We start from the raw sequence: 20,977 nt of genomic DNA on the forward strand, positions 1-20,977 counted from the left end.
AGAAACTTAGGGAAACCCATAGTATGGAATTGGGTCCCTGGCAATCTTGGCTAATAAAAGTCATTGATGGACCTTTTCTCCATGAATTTATCTATTAATTCTTTTTTTTTAAATTCAGTTATACTTCTGGTCTTCATAACATCCTCTTTCAATAAGTTTCACAATAAGTTGATTGTGTGTTGTGTGAAGAAGTACTTCCTTATTATTTTCATATGCTGGACCTTAGTTCTTGTGTTATATGTAGGGGTAAATTACACTTCCTTATTTACTTTCTCCATACTATTAATGATTTTTATAAACTTCTATCATAATTCCTCCCAGTTGTCTATTTTCTTAGATGAATAGTCCCAGTCTTTTTAATCTCTCCTTCTGTGGAACCTTTCCATATGCCTAATAATTTTTGTTTCCATTCACTATACTTTTTCCTATTTTTTGAGATATGTCAGTGGTTCTCAAACTTTTTGGCCCATGACCCACCTGGCTCAATGCAAACCTTTCTGTGGACCACCAGTTGTTAACAGAAGCTCACCGTTAATTGCAAAATTATGTCCAAGCCATTTTGCTAGTGCTGCAGCTACAGAGAACGGTTTTATTTAACCAGTAAAAAAGGAAATATGAATTTAAATGATTAAACAGATTAAACGCTTCAACTTTCTCATGTTAGTTTATCACAATTCATTTTAAATGAAGTAAAAAATTAATTATGTTCAACCCAAAAAGTTCCCATACTTTCCTTATTTATGGCAGGGATGAGGGATAGGGATGTTAAATATCGGTTAATTGAATAGTCAAGTAACCTCATGAATTCTTATAAATTAGTTGACTATTCTGTAGACCCTGAGGGTGGGGCCAGCAGCCAGTGCACTCCGGCCTCACTCTCAAGGAGCTCCCTGCCACTCTGTATCAGAGGCAGCAGAACAGGGTGCCAGGCGGGAGCTGGTCCGTGAGGGGAGCCAGTTTAAAAACCAGTTCCCTTCCTGAACCAGCTGCCTGTCACCCTGTGCTGCTGCCTCTCAGAGTCAAGAGTGCAAGGTGGCAGCAGCCCCTCTCTAGCTGGGGGTTCTGAGCTCCCGGACTGGGCATGAGCCAGAACTGAGCCAGCCAGGCTGCCTGCCTGCCCAGCTCCTAATACACTTTAAATGCAGCGCTGCAGCAGAAGTAGATCCCGAACCCGTTGCAAGCCAGGACTGAGCCAGGCTGCTGGCCATCCTACTAAAAAATTTATTGGCAAGGGAGGGGAGGGGGATGTTTGTAGTCTATAGCATTAACCTATAAGCTTTTGCTTATTAGTTAATCGACTACACTATTACATCCCTAGTGGGGACCACTGACCTACAGAAAAATAAGTTGGGGATCACACAAGTGAGAAGCAAACAAAAAAAAAAAAGCAAAAAGCCAACAAAAACAAAAAACACTCAACCCCCCTGAAAATCCCCTCACTGTCGTGGCCCCCAACCGGGACTCTTCAAACTTCACTCCTCTGGTGAGAGGTGGAGTGTAAGAGGGGGAGCAGGTGCGAGATCTGAAGGGGAGCTAGGGTGCAGGAGCAAGAGAGGGTGCAGGATCAGGCTTGGGGTGTAGGGTCTTGGCAAGGGGGATCAGTGTAGGGGGCTGGGCATGGGTAGGGGGCACTTATTTCCTTTGCGCCCTGTGCTGCTCCCAGGCATAACCTCCCGATGCTCCCATTGGCTGGATTCTGGCCAATGGAAGCAATGGGGAAAACCTCCATGCATTGTGCCTATGCACTGCTGTTCCTCCAGCTGGGGTAGGGGATGCGCTTTTTCCCCATGAGCCTGATCGTGCAGTGAGACTTGGGGCTTTCTCTGCCCTGCCACCAGCCGGAAGCTGACCCTGGTTCTCTAACCTTGCAGGGGAGAGAGGGCAAGCTTGGAGTACCAGAATGGGCTCCCCGATGCGCGGGGGAAGGAAGAGACCTGAGCTTGAGCTGTGGACTGCAGTTTGAAAACCACTGAGATAGGGTGACCATATCTATACTCAGTATTCAAAATTGTGGGTGTACCATGGATTTATATATTTTCTGTCTTATTCTCTATCCTTTTGTTGATGGTTCCTCGCATTCTGTTGGCTCTTTGTATTACTGCTGCTCTTTGAGCAGATGTTGACATCTCTCTCTGAAGAGGTCAATATAGATAATGCATAAATGTAGGTGTATTTTTAAACTATAATGTAATTTTGTCTTCAGAGTTGGTGATGCATACAAACAATGCATACTTTATAAAATCCTGCATAAAATCAGTGGTAGCCTTTCCCTTGTTAAAGACTTGAAACTCAGAGACATTCCTTATGTACTGAAATTTTTAGCATTAATTCTCTATTGATAATCAGTGCATATTCTAAATAGTTTGAAACAATTAAGTACCTTGTTAAATTCTTACTTGATTACATTTTAGCAAAATGTCTAAAATTTCATTCTGCTAACAAAATCACACAGCATTATATTAAACGATCTGAAAACATAGACGTATTTTATGTTGACTCACGTGAGAGACAGTTTTCAAGAGCAAGAATAAAATCTTGATTACATAGGTACCATATTGAAGACCTATGTTCCACATTTTTCAGTAAAGTTCTGTCATTAATTATATTAGCTCTATATTTGCAGAAATTTGAATATCTACATATACAAATGACTTGTATCTAACTCATGAAAGTATATTATTCAAATGAAAAGAACACTAGCCTGGTGTAAAAGAATACACATTAGACTTGATTTATACATATGTCTGTGCATACTTCCTCAGAATTCAAGATTTCAGCGTCCATGAACTGGAGATGTAGTTGGTATAAAAAGTGATGATGAAATGAAGCTGCAATGATACAATCATTGGACCAGAGCTATGACAGTTCCAAATTTAAGATGTCTATAGCCATTGTTTGAGTTTAGAAAAAGGTTTTGATCTCAAAATAACAAACCTACCACATTTGAGAGCGTTCGTCTGTTGAAAAGCTAGAACCACCCCAATTTTATATACCGCTTCCTCTTAACTTAAAACAAGATAAGGGTTTGGTTGTGACAGGAAAATGGGATGTACCTGGAATGGGATTGAGCCTCATAAAACCATACAGAAAAGAGACCATCACCAGGCATGTGAAGGTGGCTGGCTGGAAGCGTGTCTCCCCTTTACTTCCCCATTGGGGACTGGGGATATCATAGTGTAAACTTGTAAATGGCTAATTGATGAGCCTAGGCTCATCAGTTAACCTAGATGGTTACATGCAGCACCTGCCCCCCTCCCCTTTACGCTATTGCCTCAGTACGATAGGCAGCAGTGGGCGGGGGAGCAAGTGGGAGGTGATGCTAGAGGGGAGCCAGCTTTTAAGCAGGTTCCCTGTTGGCACGGGCCCTCACGGTGCTGCCTGCTCCCTCTCCCACTGCTGCCTCTGATACAGAAGCAGCACAGGGAGTCAGATGGGAGCTGGTACGCATGGGGATGCTACAGCTGTACCAGAAGCATGGTTACACATTTACCTTAATAAATGCATTTAAACATCTCTATCCAGGACTGCCCAAGTCCCCCAACTCCCAAGTGTCTATTAGGTGGGGTCCCGGGGGAGCTGAAGTCCTCCCCCTTCATGCAGGAACATTGCTGGCTATTCCCCTTCATTAGGGAGTGAAGGGAAAGTGCTCAGTTTGCTCTATTCCTCACTCTGGCTGGGGAGCTCAGGGGACAGTGAATCTGGACTTGCCTCAGTCAGGGGATATGCTCCCCTCACCGGCTCTGCCAGCTGGAGCTGCAGTGGCCATGCTCCTGCAGTGAAAGAGGGCTCGGGTAGTTCTCTCTCTCCCAGGGGAACCTGTGTACTGAGCCCCTCATCCCTAGTCCCACCCAGAGCAAGGATTTAAATGAAAGGACATACATTTTCATTTTATTTTCCAAAAAACAAAATTAAGTTAAGGACCTGAGCAATGCCAGGTAAATCTTCTAGTCTTACAATATATTGGAATTATATATACTTAAATCCAATTTATTTTTGTTCAGTCCAAATAGATTTAGCATCTAGGAATGTTAAAAAGGTTTAAAAACAGTAACTGAGTAACCATTAAAAATCCCAGTGGTTACACTGTTAACCATTTTGAGGGATCTATAGCTGGGTGGAATTAAGGAGGGAAGGATGGTGAGGGTATCCCACGGCTCCTGGGGAGTCAGCTGCCACCCTATGCTGCAAGCCTGAGGACATTAAATTGTGTTTAATCAGCTAATCTAGTAGTTAATGGAATTTCTATCAACTACTCGATTAAGTCAGTAAAGGGGGAAACTGCAGAGCCACAGTGAGGTTAGCTCCCGGTTAGGGATTTAAAATGTCAATTAATTGGCTAATCGAATAGTCAATGCAATTTGCATTGACTATTTGATTAGTCAATAAGGGCGCCTCTACCTTTGAAATGTAGCAACAGCCCCAGGGAGCTGCCCGTGGCATTTCAAAGGGGCAACGCTGTGTGGAGCTTGGGGTCTCGCCTGATAGAGGCAGCAAGTTGGGGGAAAGTGACTACTCAACTAGTGTCAACTGTCGGGTAAGCATTTGCTTATTGGATAGTCAACTAGTTGTTCAGATCCCTAATCCCAGCCCTCGTAGCTAACCCCGCTGCGGCTCTGCCTTTTAAATGTAGTAAGAGCCGCCTGGCTATCAGCTAGCCGCCTAGGCTTATCAGGTAGTCGACTACTTGACTAGTAACTTGCATTCCTATGCAGGTTCTGTAGTATAAGATTTTTACGTAGAGACCACAGCACGGGGCGGCATCCAACTTGCCAGGAACGGGGCCAGCTGCTGGAGCGGTCCTGTCCCACTTCTAGGGGGCTGGCTGTGTTGCAGGAGTGTAACTAACAGAAATCTATACAGTGATGGACATCAGTTAAAACAGTTAAACTCTTACATTCTTATTAGGGTCAGATCTTTTCTGAATAGAACTGCTAGATTATTGCTTGATAATCCTTCATTTTCATTGGCATAATCTTCCCATCGTTTTTATTTAGTGTCTTAAAATGCATTTTTGGTACAAATATCAAAGCTGAAATGCCTACTTTTGGAAAGGAAGTCTTAATAAAAAATACAGCTTGCTAAACTTTTACAGATAGATAATGATTTTATTTTAGTGTTAATACTAGTAAAATGCCAAAACAAAAATGAGGCTAAGTTGTTAAAAAAAAACAGCTACACCAAAAATTACAACTTCTTTGGCAGGGGTTCTCAAACTTTGTGATACTGAGACCCCCCTCTAAGTTGCTCACGACCCCCCCTTGGAAGTTGGGACCCACAGTTTGAGAAACGCAGTTCTATGGTGTTGAAAATTGTATATGGGGATCGTGGACCCCAGATATATTCTCTGCTCATTGGGAGCTTATTCTTGGCGTGATGAAGTGGGGATTGTATTCACTCTGTTTGCTTTTGTTGCATGTGATTTCTACTGTCCTGTAGTAACCCCGTGAGTGTACCTCCGTTTCCCTGGGCAGTGCACTACTATCTGACTGGGGATTTCAAGTGTGACTCACTGAGGGAGGACGCTCAGCCCGTCACATACACAATGGCCAGGCTCACTAAAACCTAAGTCTGGAGGGGGGGCGGGGATCACACTATTGGATTTTAGTGTGAGCAGGCAGACCACTGTTGCATCCACTGTTGTGTGTTTGCCCCAAATTCAGAGCAAAGTGGACCATGTGAGTGGCTAATGAAAATGTATGCTATGTTGATTCTATGTATACTACTCATATACTTATATGATTTTTATTTGTAAAGTTATGAATATGGGATCTATACTTGTATTGAAATGTTCTCTGTCTGGAAGACAGCAGTAGGCCTGGACCACCTAGTGTAAGGAATGTTTATTAAATGAATGGCTAGGCTAATTAGCGATGCTGCATAGACAAAGGCCCTCAAGGTTGCCAGTAAATACCTGAGGAATGTGTCTGGGAACCTGCAAACCAGCAAGTACATCATAACTACTTGCATGAAGGACATGGACAGGTCATTTGATCATGTGATCAGCTCCAGTTTGGGAGGTATCAAGAGAACAGAGAATTTCCCTCCACATGGGCAAGATTATAAAAAGATCCTGAGGGTGCCGCCATCTTTTCTTCAGTCCTGCTCCTGATTCCAGAAGCATCCTTGCTATGGACAGAGGTCTGGGAAGGATCTGTTGAGCCATCCTACCGTAGGATGTACGCCAGACACTTTTAAGCTAACAGTTTGTTATATCTCTGCTAAGAGGCTGCATCAAGAACTTGGTGCTTAATGTATTTTCTTTAACATCTTACTCTCAACCCTTTTCTTTCTTTTGTTAATGTACCTTTAGATTTTAGATCATAAAGGATTGGCACAGTGTGCTCTTTTGGGTTAGATTCATAGTATAAATTGACCTGGTCGTTTGGCTGGTCCTTTGGGTCTGGGAGAACCTGTTCAGAGTTGATGAGATTGGTTTTATAACCTCTCACCTGTGTAAGGATGGAGGTCAGGGCCCACTCTCCCCAAGATTAATTGTATTGACTGCTCCTGGTTCCTGTGCTAACAAATGTTTTATGCTGTGTCCCTGTGAACTAATAAGCCTTCTGTTCTACCTGATGGCTGAGTCACATCTGGCTGCGGATGGACGTGTAGGGCCTGGTGGCTCCCAATCCTCAATGACACTTGGATTTTGGGGCTTCGTATAAAGGATGTTGAATGGGTAACCGGTTAACCACAAGCAGCACCACCCTTAACGGGTTAACTGTTACTCTGGTTCTGAATGATGGAATTCCTGGGTTTTTTAGATTGTTTTTCAGTAACATCTAGGAAATTATATTAAAAAAAAAAAAACTACACCAAAAGAATGTTAGATAAGAAAATGGCAGAATTAAGTAGGGATGTAAGCAACTAGCGAAAGCTTATCAGATAGTTGACTAGTCCCTTCAGTAGTTGCTTCTGCGTCCCGTCCCCCCCCCCCCGCCGCTGTCTCTATCAGCTGGGTCTTCCCCCCACTTCTCCCCCTGCTGCACTCCAGCCTTTTAAATGTATTAAGAGCCTGCCAGTTCTTAATACAGGGGTGAGGGAAAGGGTCTCTGCAGCCTTGATCCAGACTGCCAAGTGGGTTGATCTTGCCCATGGAAGCCCTGCCACTTCCCCGCTCCCAGGCCAAGTACGGTCTGGGGGCAGGGGGAAGCACATGAATTTTCCTCCGCCCTGCCCCCATCCTGCAAGGAGGATGTGACACTTAGAAGTGTCACATGCTCCTGGCAGGGTGGGAGGAGGCTTCACGCTCTCCCTGGCACCCAATCCCTGGGCAGAAGGGGGAGCACGCAGTCTCTTCTCACTGCCAGGAGCATAGGCGCCTAGGGGGAACCTTGGGAGGTGGGGGGAGGCAAAGGCACTCTCCCACTCCAGGACAATCATGGTCTGTGGGTGGGGAAGCAGGGAAGTATCCTGGCTCTGCCCCTTCCACTTGAGGCCCCACGCCTTCCAGTGAGGGAGGGGGGACTTCAAAAATTTCGGAAATGGCCGCCGGCAAAAAATTATTGCCCATCCCTGTCTTAATACATTTAAAAGGCAGAGCTGCAGTGGGATTAGCTCCCGAGGGTGGGAGCTAACTCTGCTGCGGCTCCCCCAGTTATCAACTAATTGACTAGTCGATTAGTTGATTAAACTAATTTTATCCCTAGAATTAAGGTTAAGTGCAATCTTAATACTGCCCCCTTTTTAGCTTTAGAATTGTTCTTAAGACAACCAAAGCTTTTTGGTAGCAGATATATTCAGATGTTATAAATAATGAAGCAATGGTAAACACGTATGAATTTTTGAGCTCTTAAAAATCAATATTGCATAGTAAATCTATGGCATGATTACAGTGGGTAGTAAGTGCCTGTCTGAAGTAATTTGTAGAAATTTTGTCCTGAAGCAGTTAATTTGACCTACTTACCTCCCTCCAATATTGTACTATGCTAAACAAAAAACAAAACAAAACTGAAAATTCAGTGCTGTATCATGGAAAGAAATAAGCATTTGTTGGTTCTTTCAGTGTATGTTTGTGGGGGATAAGGGAGTAGGGAAATTCCTGTCTGAAAAATACTAGTTTTTCTAAATCTTTTCAGAAAGAAGATGTAAATCACATGGCTATATTGGTGGGCAAACTAAAAGTAAAATAACTTTGTATTGGTTCAAGTCATATATAAAAATAAACTTAAAAGCTAGGTTTCTGACTCTACAATCAGATCTTTAATATTTGCAGGTCTTTTTGAGGGTGGAAGCATCTGTCCATATGTGTTTCATTGCAAGTGTCATAGATTTACTATGTAATATTGATTTTTAAGAGCAACATGTTTAAGATAACTGCTTGTTTTAACCTTTGAAATTTCCTTTTCACTCTATATATGAAATGCTCCTTTGTAAAGGACGTTAAATTTAATTGATAATTAATCAAATAGTTGATGTAATTTGCATTCATTATTCGATTAGGTGATAAGGGTGCCTCTGCCTTTGAAATGTAGCAAGGGCCCTGCTTTTGAAATGTGCAAGAGCCCCGGAAGGGCTCTCATACATTTCAAAAGCAAAGTGCCACTGGGAGCACGGGACTAGCGAGGGGACTGTTTTGAGTCCCCAGCTTGCCCCTGCCTCCCCACAGCACTTAGGCTTTTGAAATGTGTGACGGCGCGTTGGGGGTCCCCCGTCTCCTGCACCCCGAAATGGCACAAACAGACTGCACCAGCCGGTGGAATAGAGGAAGTTTATTGCCTCTCCAGGATACAGCACAGCACAGATGTAGTCTGGTCACAGAGCTGGGCTAGGATGCCTCAGGCCCCCTTCAGATGGGGTGAGACTGGGCCTCTAAACTCCAGCCCCTTTCCCTAGGCTGTCTCCTCCATGCTCCCAGACAGCAACTAACCCACACTCTTCCAGCCCTGCCCCCCCAGCCAGGGCAGCATTCCCCCTTCCTTTGTTCCTCTCCATGGGGGGTGTCTGGTTCAACAGGTTTGGCGTCACCTTTGCATAATGAGGTTTTTCCCTGCTGGGTCTTGCTCCAGACAGCAGAGGTCACCACCGCCCAGCAAGTACCCCCACTACGTCACAGAAATGTAGCAAAAACCCTACCGCAGGTATGGCTGCTTGCAGCTCCTGTTGGCTGCAGATCACCGTTCCCAGCCACTGGAGCTGCAGGAGGCGGTGTCCGGGTCCACACTGCTTCCCACAACTTCATTGATAGGAAACAGCAAACTGCAACCAACAGGAGCTGCAAGCAGCTGTACCTGAAAACATGCAGGTAAATAAAGTATTGATGGCCTACCAGGTGCTAACCTTGCAAACTGCATCTGGCCTGCAGGCCACTTATTGCCCACCCATGATCTAGACCATCTCTGCTAGGTGGTCATCTAACGTTATGGCCATAAAAACCACATGGGTTGTGAAATCTGGTGTCTCACCACAAAATCTGGTATTTTGTCTGCTTTTACTCCTTGTGATATAGATTTCATGGTGGAGTTCAGCATTTCTCAAATTGGGGGTTCAAATTCCAAATGGGTAGCAGGACCCCTACAATTACAGCACCATGAAATTTCAGATTTAAATAGCTGAAAGCCTGATATTTTTATGATTTTTAAAATCCTATGACCATGAAATTGACCAAAATAGACCAGTTTGGAAGGGCCCATTTATGTGAGAGTCCTGAAAAGCTATGGAACAGTCTAAAATGGTATGTTGTACATGAGAGCCCCAAATGGAAAAGGAGTAAGATTGCACAGGAAAGCAAATTGCTAGCATTTTGTTGGAAAAGCACAATTCTGAGTTTTAAACTACACGTTTATAATTCAGTTTTTCCGACAATTTTCAGACCTTTAATTCACAACAACACTTTGAAGGATGCTAAATGTTTAAATAATGATATCTTGGTCTATATTAGGGATATGAAAGTTTAACCATATACACTGCTAACCGATGAGCCTGGGCTTATCTGTTAATGTTCAGCTTCCTGTGTGCACCAGCTCCCCCTGCTGTCGTTTCTATATCAGAGGTAGCAATGTGGAGGGTGGACAGGAACTGATATGCACTGGCTCTCGTGGAGCTGACTTCTGCTCCATGTGTAACTGATGAAAATTTCAGCGATTACATGGTTACTTTATTAAGTGCATTTTAACATCCTTAGTATGTATGTGAAACTAGTTTTAATTTTTTTAATCCTGATGAAAGTAAATTGTATTATCCATAAGTGAATAAAAAGGTTAAACTGTTTAGTTTTTAAACAGCTTTTTAGCAATGAGGTTAATTATATACTGTGCAAACATTTTTTTTATCTGTCTTTAAATGTAATTGGATGACCTCTTTTTGTAGTGCAATATAAATGGGTTAGCATTTAATTTGCATTCTCTTTGTTACTCTTTGTATGCCTTTTGTCCCTTCTTAGGCTAAGTCTACACTGGCATTTCACTTTCACTGCCACTTCACTGGCACATTGTAGCTTTCTGGCTAGGCTGTGAAAAAACACCACATCTCCCTCCTTCCCCACAGAGCTAGCTAGAGTGCTGTAAAGTGCCAGCATGAATCGGGCTATAGTGTCCAGCACCATTAACAAAGCCTTAGTGCAGAGGTGGGCAATAATTTTTTGCCAGGGGCCACTCCAGAAATTTTTGAAGTAGCCCCGGGCCTCAAGCGGAAGCGCAAGATGCTTCCCCACCTACAGGCCATTATTGTTCTGCGGGTGGGGGAGCACCTTTACCCCTCCTTCCCCCCCCCCCCCCCGTGAGGTTCCCCCATGCCCCTGATGGTGGGAGGAGACTTTATGCACTCCCCCTTCTGCCCCATGGCCAATCAGGACTTGGGGGCAGGGAAGCGTGCAAAGTCTTCTCCCACCCTGCCAGGAGCACATAGCTCTTAGAAGCTCCTTTCAGGGAAGGCGCAGGGTGGTGGAAACTTTGCTCGCTCCCTTGGCCCCAGACCCTAATTGTGCTGGGGGCGGGGGAGCGGCAGGGCCTCCACAGGCCGGATCAACCCGCTTTGCAGGCTGGATCTAGCCTGCAGAGGCCCTTTTGCCCACTCCTATCTTAGTGAGTCTTTTCTCTCAACTAAAGATTCCCAGTCTTCAGTCTCTTTCTATATGGAAGATTTTCCATTGCTCCGATCACCTTAGTTGTCTGTCTCTAGACTCTGACCTCTCTATTTCTACTGTTGTTCTTGAGGTGGGGTTACAAGGCAACCAATTAAGGTATATCATTGATTTATATATTGACATATTTTCAGTGAGAGCAGAATAGAATGATTTTTTTTAAATCAAGTCTAATTTAAATCATGATTGAAATGATTTTGCTTTAAAGTAGGCTGAGGCTTTGTAAAACTTATTTGAAAATTTGTTCTATTGTAACTTTAAAACTTTTCATGACCTAAATTGCAAATTCTGTTTAATACCATTACTGTTAAGGTATATTTCTTATGTTATACAATATGGCTATAAGAAAAAACAAAAGAAAAATTTAGGCTCATTGCCCTAGATTTGAAGGGGAGTGACACCCAGATTTTGATTAAGCTAATTGCAACCATGTTTTGTGCATTCAGCTACCATGAATTAATAAAATAAAACCCACCTAGTTATGGGTTAATTTAAATAAACAGACCTTCTGAAGGCAAGGTCAAATACATATGCACACTTGCATTCTGTCCTAATCAGAATTGAAGGAGGATAGAAAAGGGAGCAACAATATGAGACCGAAAGAAAATAAGTGGATGGGAACCTTCAGTTTCGGACATCTTTCATACAGAAGCTGATTAGGACTGAGATTGTTAAGAATGTTTGTTGATATGCAGTTTATTGATATTAGGAGAAATGATGACTCGATGTGGGTCCTTATGACTTATGTGTTTTGTAAAAAATGTGATCTTTGGAACAGTCCCCTGAAGCTATACTGAGAGAGATTTTTCCTGACACTTTTACTCCTTAGCAAGGAAGCAGCCAGCCATTGCTGAACAGCTGCAGTTTACTCAATTCTGTCCCAGATTTTAGGATAATATTTGGGATGTTCTAAACCTATTGCTTGTGTCTGTGTGTGTTTAAATCTAATAAGTTGCAGGTTAGGTAAGTGCATGCTTACTTGCATTATTTTTCCATTAGCTGGAGTGCTGTGTTCCCATTGATGTATTCCTGACACAGCAAGGAGTGAAACAGATGAGTTGCCACTGCTGTGGGTTCTGAAAACCTTAGATAACAGGTCCTGATCCCATATAACTTTACTCCCATGAGTAGTCACGTTGACTTGAATGGAATTACTGGTACTTAAATATAAGCCTGTTGCTAAGTGCAGCATCTATGGCTAAAATTATATTTTTATTAATATTTTTGTTAGAGGCATCCTCACTTCAAAACAAATTAGCTTGGTTTTAATGAAAAGTTATTTTAAATTCCAATACATTAACAAAATTATGACAACTTATATTCACGCAGGCCAAATTTTTCAAAAATAGAGACCGAAAGTGCATGCTTATGTATCTAAGTTATTTTGGAGCACAAATCTGATTGACTTTAAACTGTAAACCTTGGTAGAAAAAGATAGCCTGGTTGAAGTATTTTAGCTTTATTTAACTGTGAAAGTTCAATATAGCAGAAAGCATTTGCAGACATAACATGGAATGTTCCCTTACCACTTTATCTGAGTTTATGGTGTTCTTACAGTAAGAATATTAATGAGCTCTGTACTTGCCTTTTGCAGTATGGGTATGTAGGCGAGAAATGTGTTAGGAAAATCTGAGGTACTAACAGTTCAACTAAAGAAACAACTATGGAACGTCCAGCTAAATAATTCAAGGAAATGTCTGCACTGCAGTGGCACAGCTGTGATGATGCAGCTGTGCTGCTGTAGTTTAGATCCTTCCTATGTTGATGGAAGGACTTTTTCCATCAGTGTAGGTAATCCACCTCTCCTAAAGGCAGTAGCAAGGTCAGCAAAGAATTCTTCCAACAGCTTAACTTCATCCAGTGAGGGTAGGTGAATCCTACTGCAGTGCACATGATACACAATGTTTCATGACCCTCAGCAAGGTCAATTTAATGTTCTGGTGTAGACCAGTCCTAAGATATAAAATGTGAAGAATATAAAAACTAGTAACATGTAAATGAAAGAGTAAATTTAAAACAAAAACTAAACATGAAAATATTTTTTAAAATTCCCATTTTTTTTATTTACCTTGAGAACCAATGTAGTCTAGGTCAGAGTTGAATTTTTTGAAATGGAATTTATAGACAGAAAACAATAAAGTAGTGATGGTGTGAGGACTAGACTCTGAAATTCAAAAAAAGTGCAATAATTGTAAATGGATTATATTGGATGTTTCTGCAATTGACAAAACATATTAAAGGGTCTTTATATAGAGCAGGGGTGGGGAACCTCAGGCCCAGGGGTCCGAATGCAGCCCCCAGCTTGCCTAGATCCGGCTCCCAAGGCTCAGGGACCCCCTAGCACTGGGGAGCCTGTACTGGTGCTCAAGCCCTCGCCCCTCCCCCCCCCAGTACCCCATCACAGGGCTGGAGCACATAAAATCTATTAGCCTGGGGCCCCCCCAGGCTCTGGTGTGTGAGGGGAATTTGGGGAGTGTCTTTCTCCTCAGTCAGGAGTCACATGTCAGTGAGGGATTGGGTTTTTATTATCCTTCTCACTTGTGTGTGGCCCCTGGCTGATTTTTTTCTGTGGGTCAGTAGCCCTCGACCCAAAAAAGTTACACGCCACTGCTATTGAGAGATGGTGATCTGAAAGCTAAATCAGATTTTGGGCCTAACTAACTTTTTTCTATTAAGACAGAGAAAAAAATCATTGTGAAAGTTCTGCAGTTTGGTCTGGAACTACCAAACTTGTAGATAGATTTTTTTTTTTAATGGATTTACTGTTCACAAAGATTTTTAAAAATATTTTAGAGACTGACAATTTGGGTCAAGTCTCAGATGATTTGAAACCACTTGAGTGCTCAATTCAAGCACAAATAGTATTTACAATCTGAAGTTTATTAGCACCATTTACCTCAGGTATAGTTTGAATCCTATAGGTAAAATAGGAAATACACTGGATCGAATAAAAGCAATGTATCGTTAGAACTTGAATGTGTTTATGCAGGATTTTAGTTAATGCTGATAATATAGAAAGCAGTTCATTTAATCTGTTCCAAGGTGTATGTGGTGTTATAAAGCATTATTTACAGTATTAAACTTCAGTTACCGCACACATTTTGTTACACTACAGAAGTTTTATACTCTTAATTACAGTAATGAACTTTAGAATTGTAAAGCAGTTCTAAATTTCAAACTGCTTTTATTGTCTTCCAAAGAATATGCAAGATGTGTTCTTTACAGTTGAATAACACATTACAGTAATTTTAAGGCTGCCAAATCAAATAGTTATAAATTAGGTTGCTTATGCAATCTTAATGCATCTTTCTTCTTTGTTTCCAAATCTTAACATGCGTTTATTTCTTGTAAGTGTAGCCGTTACATCTGACTTCCTTTGTTTGTAATACTTTATTGTGGGAATAATTCAAGATGAATGTATTTAGCTCAATGACTTTTAAATACTGACGTGTACCATTAGACTGCACAAACAGTCTGGTTAAGTAGTCTGCTGAAAAATGCAGGATTCAGTATCCCCCTAACAATTTGTAAATTTAACACAAACTTGCCAAATAATTTTAGCCAATAAATTTTTGGAGGACTGAGACATCATTCACAAAAAGCCAGGAATAAATAAATGGTGGTGATAGTCTATAAACTTGGCTCAGTGGCTAATGCACTCATCTGGGATGTGAGAGATCCAGCTTCAAATCCCCATTCTCACTGGAGAAAGATACAAGTTTATATTCTCATGTTGCAAGAGAGTGTCCTAAACAGTAGGCTAGAGGATATTGTGATTTCAGTGTCTATCCTGTTTTAAGCTGTTCCACTGGATATAGTCAGTCATTGGAGCCAGGAAGTAAGTAAACTTAACTACAGGCAGTCCCCGACTTACGTGGATCCGACTTACGTCGGATCCCTAGATACGAACGGGGTGAGGCAACTCCCGCACATGCGCAGCAGCATTCCCGGGGCTCGCTCACCTGGGTCCTAGGATCCTCCTCCTCCTCGGGCCAGCTCCGACTGGGGTCCCGCAGAGCTACCGGGCAGAGGAAAAGTGCCTCCCCACGCCCGCTGCCCCCCCACCCCCCTGCCAGCAACAGGCTGCCCCCTCCCCTGAGCAACAGGCTGCCGAACAGCAGACAAAAGCAGCCTCTCTGCCCCTCCTCCCCTCTATACATGCCGGGCTCCCGGAGAGCAGCAGCGTCTCGGGGGCGCGCTCACCTGGGTCCTAGAATCCACCTTCTCCTCCTTTTCGGCCGGCTCCAACTGGCCTCTGACTGCAGCAGCTGGCCACAGGGACAGGGATCCCGCAGAGCTGCCGGGCAGAGGAAAAGTGCCTCCCCAAGCCCTCTGCCCCCCCCCCCCCCGCGGCCTCGCATCCTGCACGCCTCCCCCCTCCCCCCCTGCCAGCAACAGGCTGCCGAACAGCAGACAAAAGCAGCCTCTCCGCCCCTCCTCCCCCTATAGATGCTGGGCTCCCTGGGCAAACAAAGACTCCACCAAAACAAACAAAGTGCTGGCCTCATTGTGTTAGCAAAAAAAGGACCTTCCTCCTAGAACCCTGGGTGGTGTGTGGAAATAAAGCTATTAGCTCAAAGCATGGTGCAGAGCTGTTTGGTATTTGACGAGTTACTCCTTTAGTCCTGAGTTTGTCACAGGGACAGAAATAGATGTGAAATCTTCTGAACAGGGGAACAGACAGCAAAACAAACATTAGAGGGGAGTTAACCTTTCCCTATGCTATCCAAAACTAAAAAAAATGTTTGGCTAGAGTTTCCCCTACAATATGTACCAATTCCGACTTACATACAAATTCAACTTAAGAACAAACCTACAGTCCCTATCTTGTACGTAACCCGGGGACTGCCTGTATCTCATTTTCCAGGTAAATGCCTGAACCACCAGGCTGTCTGGCCCAATGACTAATTATTTATACAAAGTGGAATAGATTGAGCAGGAAAGATGGAGAAAGATACACCTCAGACTACCCAATTATCCAAAGATTCTTCTGCACTGTGAGAAACCAATTTCAGATCCCTATTTCAATGACTGTTTATAATCAGTGGGACAACTTCCATGAGGAATTGAGACCCACATCAGTTTACAGATTATCCCCTAGCTGTGAGCTGTTACTCTGTCACAATGACACTATCCAAGAGCTGTTGTATTGACTCCAGTTGTACTTTATGGAATCATAATTAGATACAACAATAGCTTAATTAAATTACAATACCTTAATTACAACCCAATTGTTTTTTTTCCCCTGTGCACAAGATTTTAATTTATTTTAGTTCTATGGAATGTTTGAAGAGTGCTACTGTATTAGGCTCATCAGGGGAAAGAAAACATGCATATTTCAAACTTCTCAAAGAAACCATTTTCATTTTTTTTCACCCATTTTTACTCAAACTAATTTGTTCTGCATTGCTTTAAACATGGCAGGATATCCTGCATCTTTCTACATTAGAGGATGAATTCCTGCTTTAGTGTAAAATGGTATTTCCCCTTAAATAAGGAGCCATGAATGCTCATACTATGAAGATGCCAAAGTCTTTGCTAGGTACCCATGATGTTATCTGCTGCCTTCCTTTAAATTAAAAACTGTTTTGATAGATTGTAAATATATTTCTAACAAGCTGTGTCATTCTTGAATTAGGCTTGTCAGTCATAAGTGAGTCATTTGTCACCTAATTAGACCTCTTACATGTATACTATGATCCAGTTTGGATTGACAGTTGCCAATAGTATATATTTGGAATTATATAAATGAGAACATGACTGAGTTGGAGGCTTATGACTTTTTTTCTCTTAAACCAATTATAATAGATTGTTTACTTTTTTAGGGCAGGACTCTCCCTTTCTTCATATCAGGCACACTTTTTGCCCTTTTAGTTTTGAACAGATTGTTGGCAAAAATGTTTGTTTTGCTTTTTTTAACAGGAAAATGTACTTTAAATTAATAAGCTTTATTGTTATATTGCAATATTTCAAGTATTACTTATATTCTTTTTAGAAGAGACTACAGAAAGAACTATTGGCTTTGCAGAATGACCCACCTCCAGGAATGACTTTAAATGAAAAGAGTGTTCAGAATTCAATTACACAGTGAGTGTGTAAATACTTTTTATGCTTTCTACATTAGCTCAAATTATAGACAATGTTTTTTCTAGAGTAATATTTGCTCCAATTGATACCTGGATAGAAAAGTAAATTGCTTAGTATGCTTATTAGTAACTAATAAACTGAGTAATAATCTACAGTATGATACATTTCACTGTCTTCTATCAAGTATGGGTTAGGTGATGCTTGCCCTTAAAAAAATAAAAAACTTTTTTTTGTGGAAATTAAAAAAAAAGTCAGCCTTACTGTGCCCACACGTTATCTGACAGAACAGAATTAAATTCTGGCAAACCATTCTAGATCAAAACTTTTACCCTGAAGTAGTTTAGCATTATCTTCATTTTGCATTAAATCAAGAGGGGTGTCCCTTTTAGTCAACAAAAACTCAGGAGAGCAAAATCTGAAGGGATGCTAAGCAAGCAGTTTCATATAAAAGTGCAGAGGTGATGTCATCTCACACCATGCTTTGGCACGAACAGGACTGGGGAAGAGAGTATAAGCAAACTAAGCTTGTACTACTGAATACATCAGTTACTGCCATCATATATATAGTAGCCCAATGTCTGTGACTCTGTAATGCTGAAATGCTGGCTGTTCCCTCCCGCCGTGGCGCTTGGCTGACTTCTGTGCCGCTCAGCTGGGGCGCCGCGCGGGAGCAAGCAGCTGTTTGGGGTGCGCGCTCCCCATGCAGCACAAAGCCGTAGTCTTTCTAGGCCTCACATTGGTCGATATAGCATCACCAGTGACATTTTTGCAGATGAGAGTGGGAGTAAGAGCATGCTCCTTTTTAATTCTTTTGTAATGCTAGTAAACTGCATTTTACTTGTGACATTCTTATTACTCTTAAATCTCTCTGGCAGAAATGTAAAATAAAATAGAAAGGGAGTCTGCATTCACCTGAGGAATGGGATAAGAATAATCATCACACAAGCTGTAGACTTGGTGATGAGATTGGGGTGGACATATAAGCCATCTGTCAACATGAGCTTTACTGTCTCTTGTGAGTACAAGTAGGCATTTGATAGCAAAATACATTTGTGTTTGTTTCCTGAGGAATTCCTGCTTGTATAACCTACAACATGATAGCAAAGATTGATTATATAAACTACCAAAGGTGCTTCTCATTTCTGCAAATTTGGTTTAATTTCCATGTTGTATTTACTTTTGCTTTCATTGTCATTGTGATACTGAAGCATAGGTCAGCTAGTAGTTCACTGTTAGGTTGTTCATTCAGTTACTCTTTTAAATTGCTCTTTTGTGTGTTTTTTAGGTGGATCGTAGATATGGAAGGTGCTCCAGGCACACTATATGAAGGGGAAAAATTTCAGCTTCTGTTTAAGTTCAGTAGTCGATATCCTTTTGATTCTCCTCAGGTAATTAGTTTCTCTCTCGCTCCTACTTGCCTTTCTTTTTTTAGCTTATAGCTTCTTTGCATATGTTGAATATTTTTATTGTCTACACTTCTCATAATTTTAAAGGTTTTAGTTTCATGGTTTCAATTGTACACTCAATCGTGCAGTTGCCAACTCCTTTAAAAATGTTCCCACAAATGAGGAATATGTCCAATTCTCTCATAGGAAATACATTTTTTGTTAGTCTCTAACATGCTGCAAGACTATTCTTTTTTTAAAAAAAAAATTTTTTCAGGGAAAACAGTAAATTTAACATTTCTGAGATTTACTTAAATCCTCTTAGGGAGTTTTTGTGGCAGATGAAAGAGCAACACAGGGCAGTGATTCTCTGCTTTTGCGATATAGAAATAAGTAAAGTATTATTTTTTCCTCTTTTCTTGGCTCCAAAGCTCAGTGCTTTTCCTTGAAGTTTCTCTGTTGTACTGGTTAGTATTTTTGGGGAAGTACTGCAGGTAAGTACGGCTGTGATTGTGGCAGGGGAGCACCAAAATGGGTATTGTGGCATCATAGGAAAGACTTGATACCACATGAGTCACGGAAAAAAACTGGTTTATTTTTTTCCTGAACCAACAGCAGGATCTGCAGAGGAGGTACACTAACCTATTGGAAAAGTCGATTTATTGATCTCTAGAGACAACATCAAACCACCTAAAAGAAACATTTCTATGTTGAGCTACATCAGGGGTCAGCAACCTTTTAGAAATGGCGTGCCAAGATTTAATTTATTCACTTCTATTTACAGGTCAGCATGCCAGTGATACTTTTTACTGACCTGTAAGCAATAATAGTCCTGCTTACAGCGGCTTCATTAATAAATGAAGATGCAGATCTTACTGTTTAGTGTGATTCTTGGCTTTGCTTTGCCTTGCTGTGTTTTCCGATCTTGGGCTCGTAGTTTAAGCATACTTTAAGCAGCACATAAGCCTCTGAGTCAGGGTTCAGCAACCTGTGGTACACCAGAGCACCTGCCCAAGCAGCCACGCCCTAATGTGGCCACGGACCTGCCTCCAACACACCCACCCATGGCTCCAACCCCAGCAGCAGCAACCTGGCCAACCATGACTTCAGCATTCCCCCCTTCCTCCAGCAGCAACTCGCACACCCACAGCTTCAACCCCCTAGCACAGTGTTTCCCAATTTTTTTTTGACCACGGAACCCTTTCAAACTCAGAAAAATTTCAAGGAACCCCCTAGCCAGGGATTAAGTTTGTCGAGCAAACAAACAAACAAAAAAAACCACACCCAAACACACCCAGACTGCCAGTATACCACAATTGGTAGTAATAAGATGCTAAATATGGTCATGAGATCACCATTCATTTAAATTCAACATATTGAATATAACACCATTTATATTCAACAAAAATCATATTAAATATGTACAAAAAATAAAACTATCAAATAATATTAATTATATTCATAGTTTTCAATGTGTAGAGTGGTTTTTCTTTTCTTGGCAAATTCCTTTTATATTTGGTTTAATACTAGAAAGTTGGATTCGCATATCTGGCGCAGCATTCAGTCGATTTCTGTATTTCGTTTTCATTGCTGCATAGTTCGAGAACCCAGTTTCGCACAAGTATGTACTGGCAAAGGGTAACAGCTGACGAATTGCGTGTCTTGATAAAGATGAATATTCTTGACTTTGACATAAGTCACTCCAAAATGTAATCAGAGAAACTTCTTTAAATTTTTGTATTAATTGGCCATCTGAAGCGATTTCAATTAGGTTTTCATAATCTTGTGTAGAAAAAAACTGGGCTTTTCTGTTAAACTTAATGGATTTCGAATCCAGTTATTGTTGTCATTGATGTTTGGAAAATACTTAATGATGTTCGTGTATAAATCGTGGAGCTGATCTGCAATGTCGCTGCGAATATCTTCATCAAGTTTGTATCCATTTTCTTCAAGGAAATCATTCAGAGTTGGTAAACAATCCAAATCATTTCGTCGTACAGATGAGATCCAAAACTGTAGCTTCTGAGACAATGACAAAATTTTGTCTTTCGCATTAAAAATATTTACATTCTTTCCTTGCAGCGACAGATTTACTTCATTTAGTTTTGTAAAGATGTCTGCAAGATACGCAAATCTCGATAACCACAAAAAGTCTGTTAAACGATCAGACAGTTGGAATTTGTGATCCATCAGATTTGCGGAGAGCTCATGATGCAATTCAAATAATCTAACCAGCACTTTTCCTCATGATAGCCACCTGACTTCTGTATGTAGAAGCAGAGCTGTGTGCTTACTACCCATATCTTCACACATAATTTTGAACAGTCTTGATTGTAATGGTCGAGTTTTTATATAATTAATAATCTGTACTGCTTCGTCCAACACATTTTTAAGAGAGGGAGAAATATTTTTAACTACCAGAGCG

The 20,977-nt window shown here is 41.6% G+C and overlaps 1 protein-coding gene across 6 annotated transcripts in view; it reads left to right on the forward strand.

Moving 5' to 3' along the window:
• The window catches only part of UBE2W (ubiquitin conjugating enzyme E2 W), a 39,225-nt gene that overhangs the window by 4,518 nt on the left and 13,730 nt on the right, over positions 1 to 20,977 (forward strand). For 4 of the 6 annotated variants that reach the window (XM_075920507.1, XM_075920509.1, XM_075920508.1 and 1 more), the window contains 2 exons: positions 17,076 to 17,167; positions 18,453 to 18,555. In XM_075920507.1, coding sequence (XP_075776622.1) covers positions 17,076 to 17,167; positions 18,453 to 18,555 — 195 coding nt within the window. Of the gene's footprint in view, positions 1 to 320; positions 2,011 to 17,075; positions 17,168 to 18,452; positions 18,556 to 20,977 lie in introns of those variants that run through there. The other 2 variants (XM_075920510.1, XM_025188883.2) reach the window with 2 other exon arrangements.

Source organism: Pelodiscus sinensis, chromosome 2, assembly GCF_049634645.1.
Source record: "Pelodiscus sinensis isolate JC-2024 chromosome 2, ASM4963464v1, whole genome shotgun sequence".
Lineage (NCBI taxonomy): Eukaryota > Metazoa > Chordata > Testudines > Trionychidae > Pelodiscus > Pelodiscus sinensis.